We start from the raw sequence: 7,045 nt of genomic DNA on the forward strand, positions 1-7,045 counted from the left end.
GCTAGGTTCACTTCCTACTGCCCAAGTGCCTGTCCAGGTGTCCATCCCATCACTCATAAGATATAATCCGGAAAAGATCTCTGATGAGAAGAATCGTGCTTCCCAGAAGCAGAAGGTGAATATTGGCTTTGGGGATCCTGTGCCTGTATCTTCTATTTTAAAATAAATTCGCATTTGTCTTTTAGAGGGAGCTAAAATTTTTAAGGCCCTATTAGTGTTTTGGAGGCTATCGTCATAACCCTGATTAACGTATATACCCCCTCTGTTTTTTCAAGTGTTTTCTCATTAGGACCAAACTAAAGTCAGGCCCTAGGTCCCACTATGATTGCTAGACTTCTTTTTGCTTTTTAAAGTTTATTTCTCTATACAAATTATCTGCCTTAGAATACTGTGGGTAGGAGCTGGGAGCCTTGAAGTCTTCAATATGACCTCATCAGGGAGTGAAGAACCAAAATTGGGTTGGGTGAAGGAGAATCAATCTGTTTCAAGTTTTGGATCCTTTTCTTGTAGTGATTATGAGAATTAAAAGCTAATAACTAGTTGTTGCTTGGTAATTAAACCAAGAAAAAAGCTCTGCTTGCTCTGGTTTATCTTAGATTCTAGGAATAACAGTATATTTTTGTGCCACTTCTTTTTTTTAAAGTAGTTTTTATACTGTCAGGGTTCATTGGGTTCCCAAGCTGAAGGAAGGGAGCAGTGGCTGGGGTTGAGAGAGAATAATTCTAGATGTTTTAGAGCAGTAGGTAAAAATTACTTTGGGACAAGGAATACTGAATAGAAGTTTAAATGGAAAAATTAATACTATTGATTTTAATTGTCCTTAAAAACTAATAACTCACTTTGTTTAGGAACAAAAAATATATATAAATTTGATTTTCTAATAAGTTAAGCTTGAGGAGAAAAAAGAAAAGGAAAATTGGAGGGCCAATCTAATTTTTTTAAAGTTTAGAAGAAATTTAGCTAATCCTTGAGAAGACAAACTCTTCTTAATTTGCTATTGTACTTGGATATCCTGTACTTCAGCCTTTCATTTTGCTAAAGTCTTGGAAAAGAGGACGGATAGGTTCAAAAAAGACAAAACCTAAGTAAGACTGCAGAGACAGTGTTTGGAGACTGAGCGCTTTCCCTTTTCTTTCCCTTTAAAAGCCTAGCACTTGGGTCAGGGCTTATAACAACGCAGGTTTTTCACACTAGCCCATTAAAGACAAGCCATGTTTTGTTTTTTTTTTCTATTAGATGGTAGTAATACAGTTGAAAGATCATGAGCTGTGACTCATAATGTATCTCAATTTTAAACCTCTTACTATATGACCTTGGATATGTTACTTAATTGTTCACAGCATCAGTTTTCTTAGTATAAAGCAGAGGTAATGTCATGATGATTAAATAAGATGATAGATGCAGTGCAACTAACACAGTCTTCATCCATAGCACATATTAATTCTTTTCCTTATGGCTCCCGTTGGGCTCAGAACCACTATCTGATAGTTGCTGTCAGTGGCTTTAGGTTAAAATTAATAGTATAATGCTTCTGCATAAAAATAATACTTTCTGGGCATTGTAGCTCTGGAAAAGATAATTCTCTTCTGGAACTTAGATCAGAATGAAAGATCACCTTCACTATAAAGTCAAATCCTCTGTGTGAGACATTTAGATCCTTGTGTGCAAATATTAGCTAGCATGAGGGTTTATGGAAGAGTGCAGTAGAAAAGGGAGGATGTTGGAGGCTGAAGGACTCTTACCATTTTGGACTTGGCAGGTTATTGAAGAAAGGGAAAAGCTAAAGAGTGATCGAGAAGCTCGCCAGAAGAAGATGTACTATCTCAGGACTGAGTTGGAGCGGCTTCATAAACAACAAGGTATCAGACAGTCCTTTCACTCCTTTGCATGACTCTCTTTTTTTGTAATAACTTGAGTAAGAGACCCGACTGAAGAGCTTTTGGAACTGGGACTCTCCGACAGGTTCAAGTGACCTGAAGTCTCACTTATAAAAAAAGTTTTGACATAATTAGACTTACAGAAAAGTTGCAATAACAGGGTAAATAATTCGCAAGTATTCTCCACGATTGCTAGCATTTTAATGCATTTGCTCTATTCTTTTTTCCCTTTCTCAATCTGTGTATGTGTGTAATTTTTCTGAACTCTTAAGAGTAAGTTATATATATGATGTTCCTTTACTTCTAAATACTTCGGTGTATATCTCCTAACAACAAAGAATTGACTTGTATAACCATAGTACATTTATCAAAATTAGGAAATTAGTAGTACTATATAATACTATACTGGTTATTCACATTTCACCAGTTGTCCAAATAATGTACTAAGGCAAAAGAAAATGGAAGATTATGCATTGCATTTAGTTGTCATGTTCTTTTAGTCTCCTTTAATTGGTAACAATTCCTGAATCTTTGTATTTCATGACATTGACATTTTAAGAAGAGAAGTCACATACTTTGTAAAATGTCCTTTAATTTTGGTTTGATGTTTCCTTATGATTCAATTCAGGTTATGAATTTTTGGCAGGAATATCACAGAAGTAATGCCGAGTTCATAGCAAGTATTATTTGTCCTATTACTAGTGATGTCAACTTTGATCATTTGGTTAAGGTGGTGTCTGCGAGGTTTCTCCATTGTAAAGTTACTATTTTACCTTTTTAAATTAGTAAGTATCTTATAGGGGAGATGCTTTGAGACTGTAAATAATCAGTTGTTCCGCATACTTTTGCCTATTAGTTTTAGCATTCATTGATGATTCTTGCCTGAATCAGTTATTATGATGATTGTTAAATAGTGATTTTCTAATTTCATCATTCCTTCTACCTTTATTACTTGGCTTTCTATTGTAAGGAGGAGCATCACACACACCCCTCCTCCTTCATTTATTTATACATTTATATCAATGTGAACTCATGGATTCTTCATTCAGTAGGTTATTATTATTTATTTTCATGCTCAAATTGCCCCAGATTTGGCCAGTGGGAACCCCTTTAAGTTGACTCCTGTGACCTTTTGATATGTCCCCATTATTTTTCGAGTACTTTCTTTTTGGTACAAAAAGATGCTCCATGATACCTCTTTTGATTCCATCTCTTTATCAGTGCTTTTGGGAATTAACATACATACCAAGGAACGAATATAACAAGGCTTCTAAATACTACAGTTTGGAAGAACAAAATGAGAGAATATATAATTTCTTCTGTTTTGGCTTGAACTATTTAGGGATGAGAATCTTAGTTATTAATCCTGTGAGGATTAATGAATGAGGACCTCCTGTTTGGAATAGGATAAAACATCAGGTGAGCCTGAGGCAAAACGTAAAACTCAGTGTAGGCATTGGTGAATGGTCCTTAAATCAGATAAAGTCAAATATATTACTGAATCATTTTTGCCCTCTGAATAATTCTTTGCTTCTCTGAAGAGGACAGTCACTGGATTCATAGTTAAGACATTTATTAACCTTTTTGAAGGACACATGCACACAAATTGGTATGTACCGTTTTGGGACTTCATGGAGCTCCTGAAGCCTGTCTGTAGATCCTTAGCTAATAACCCCTATGTGAGAGGTAATGTAATCACTCATCCTTAACCTCCACAGAAACTTCATCTAAACCAGCCCATGTGGAAGGAGAGCTTCACTTGCTTTTAAAAAGTTTTATGGGAAAAGATTTTGTGATCATAGTCTTGAGTGATTACTACATATGACTGAAAAATAACTTGTCTAAACTTACTTTCCTTGTGTTTCTGTTGACCTTTGACTACTTAGGGGAAATGCTACGCAAGAAACGAAGGGAGAAGGATGGCCACAAAGACCCACTCCTGGTGGAGGTGAGTCGGCTTCAGGATAACATTATGAAGGACATTGCAGAACTTAGACAAGAGGCAGAAGAGGCTGAAAAGAAGCAATCTGAACTGGACAAAGTGGCTCAGATCTTGGGAATTAACATTTCGGATAAATCCCAGAAGTCTTCAAATGACAGTAAAGAGCCTACAGAGAAGCCTGGGAAAGCAGAAAAATCTAAGAGTCCAGAAAAAGTTTCATCGTCCTCAAACTCCTCTTGCAAGGTAAAAACTTAACTTTCCCATTCTGCTATATTTTTCATTTCCATGAACTTGTAAAGAAGCTTTCTAACTAACCATTTTATTAGCTTTCTTTCCAACTTGTTCTTACTCCTGTTAGAGGTATTTTATAACGCATAGATCATGATACTCTCCTTCAGAATTTCAGCAGTTTCCCATTTCTCACAAAGTAGAATCCCAAATCCTCAGCATTTAGGGCCCTCCATGTTCTCGACCTAGCATTTATTCCTTAACCTACTCCACTTTGGCTTCTTATCTTATTATAACTTGTATATACCATTTTGTGGGTTCATGTTTAGCAACAAGGTCACCACCATGTGCAGGCAGTGAATACATTTCAGTTCTCAAATCAGTATTTTTTACAGGGAATCACTGTCTTCTAAAAATGCTTTCTTCCCTTGGCTTCTGTCACACTTCTTTCTTTCCTAGTATGCTGCTTAGTCTCCTTTGCTGCCTATTCTCTTGTACCTGATCTTTAAATATTTTAGTTCTTCACAGCTCAGTCCTAGCTCAGTTCCCCAAAATTCTACTTTCTTCCTAGTCATTTCATCCAGTTCTGTGCTGCAATACCATACTAACAATTGGCAGTTTTATATTCTATCTCAAATGATTCTTTGAGATCCAAACCTAAGTGTCCAACAGACTACTTACTATTTCTTTTTCATTGTCTTATAGATACCTCCCTCCAACTTCTTTCTCCAGTGTTACCCATATCAATGAATGGCACTATTATCCAACAGTATTCATGCCAACAACCTGAAAAGCATTCTTAGTACTTCCCTCTCCTTAACTGCTGCATACCAAATTAATTACACATTATACCAGCTCTCCCTCCAAAGTAAATCTCAGTTCCATCCATATCACCATCTCCATTGCCATTCATGTTCAAGCCACTTTCAATCCTTGCTTGTACTGCTACCCTCTTACACCTTTCTCCACATGCAGCCAGTGATCACAGTATTTCCTTGCCTATCTCTTCAGCCTCTTTTCATGCATCATTTCCTCCTTGCTTACTATAATTTCATTACTGGCCTTTTCATTCCTGAAATGTATCATTCCCTCTAACGTCTTTGCATCTTCTCTTCCCTCTGGTTACCATGCAAATCTCATTCTTTCCTTATCCTCTCTTCTAACAGTCATATTCATTCTTCAGGTCGCAGCTTAAATTATTTCTCCAACTCCCTTCTTTGATTTCCCGGACTGTTAAAATTGCTTGATATATGCTCATGATACCTTGTACTTTTCCTTCTTAGCACTTATGACAGTTGTAATTATATAATTACATGTGTTCCCCCAATAGACTTTGAGGTTCAAGGGAAGGGACCATATCTGTCTCATTCTTCAGTACAGTCCCTAGTACATAACTCAATGCCTGGCACATAGTAAATAAGTAGTGCTCAAGAAATGATACACTACATCTTACACTCCTACCACAAAATGCTTGCACTTTTGCAGACATGCAGTATGCTATTGTGCCTTTCTAGTTTTGCATTAATAATACTGTTAGCCTGAAATAATCTTTCTCTCAAAGCTACTAGCCCAACTTGAATGCTACCTTCTCCATGAAGAATTCCAGATTTAGTCAGTCCTTCTTTAGCACTCCTATAATATATTACTTTGTTTCTTTATAAGATTTATTTTATTCTGTCATATTTAAAACATTATTCACAACATGTCTGTTTCATGCCAGTCTCTTCCAGTAAATGAGAGCTGCTTGAGAAAAAAAGAGTTTAACTTATTTATCTTTGTATTTCCCACAGTATTTGGTATGTCTAGTATATAGTAGATACTCAGTTAATGTTTGGGGGTAGAGAAGAGGATATTCTGTATTCTATATCAACCAAACTCTATTCTATGTCTTCCTGGGAGAGTTCTCTTTCTCAACCAAGTAGGACTGTACTCATTTATACTCTTTTATACTTTTTTACACCAGGGTCATTGAGTTCAGGGCCTTTGATGAGAGAAGAGCTAGAAAGTTTTGGGGTTCCATTTATACATGAACCCCATGATAATCTATATCATCTTTATCTGAGTGAGTCTTGATGTTCTCTGAAGCTGACAAGGATATGTTGTAATTCAGTTTCCATTTCAGCAGTAAAGAATATTGTGACTACAACTTCTCTTTTCTACCTGTCCTTGGTGTTTTTTCTTTCTTTGCCTGTCTTTAAAACGTATAGTTGGTTTGTGGTCTTCTTTCTCTTCATTTCATAAAAATAAAGTCACATTTCCACAATTTCATTTACTTAGAGACAGCTATTATTAATACCTTGGTGTACATTATTCCATATACTCTTCTTCTGTTTGTTAATTCACTTAAATATTTATTGATCTCCAAAAAAGTTCCAGGCACTATTCTAGATATGGGAAGTATAGCAAGAAACTGTACAGTCAAGGTCCTTATTTCTTATTCTCATGAAATAGGAGAAGATAGACAATAAATAAACAAGTGCAGGTTAGGTAATGACAAGTGCTTAAAAAAAGAAAATGGGTTAAGGGATATAGAGTAGTTAAGGAAAGTCTTTTGGATAAGGTAACATTTGACATTCACTGCCTATTTACATATTTTATTGATTATTCAAACGTGTTTTTTTACATATTTTTCTCAGTATATCATGAACATTTTTTCATGTCAATAAATAGACCTCTCTAATAACATTTTTAATGACCTTTTTTGTTGTATGAACACCATAATTTAACCAGTCAAATCACCTGTTGTTCAACGTAATAATTTTTGTAGGATAAATGTCAAAGAGTAGAATTGCTGGGTCAAAGAATATAAAAAATTTTGAGATATGTAATATGTATTCTTAGATTTTCTTCCAGAAAGATGGTGCCAGTTAATACTCACCAGCAACATATGCATGTGCCCATCTTTACTTGCTGAGTATGATCTCTGTGGTGACTATAAATAAGACTCTAGAAGAGAAAGGTTATCTTTGAAGTGCCGATTATTTTTTTTTTTTCCCTC

The 7,045-nt window shown here is 35.6% G+C and overlaps 1 protein-coding gene across 1 annotated transcript in view; it reads left to right on the forward strand.

The window, feature by feature from the left end:
* The window catches only part of ZNF318 (zinc finger protein 318), a gene marked incomplete at its 5' end in the record, with an annotated part of 25,239 nt that overhangs the window by 10,767 nt on the left and 7,427 nt on the right, over positions 1–7,045 (forward strand). Inside the window, 4 exon segments of the mRNA XM_015600260.1 lie at positions 1–2; positions 4–115; positions 1,760–1,859; positions 3,764–4,062. The exon segment at positions 1–2 is cut by the window's left edge and continues 1,329 nt beyond it. Coding sequence (XP_015455746.1) covers positions 1–2; positions 4–115; positions 1,760–1,859; positions 3,764–4,062 — 513 coding nt within the window.

The sequence above is a fragment of the Pteropus alecto genome, unplaced genomic scaffold (assembly GCF_000325575.1).
Source record: "Pteropus alecto unplaced genomic scaffold, ASM32557v1 scaffold7, whole genome shotgun sequence".
Taxonomy (NCBI): Eukaryota; Metazoa; Chordata; class Mammalia; order Chiroptera; family Pteropodidae; genus Pteropus; species Pteropus alecto.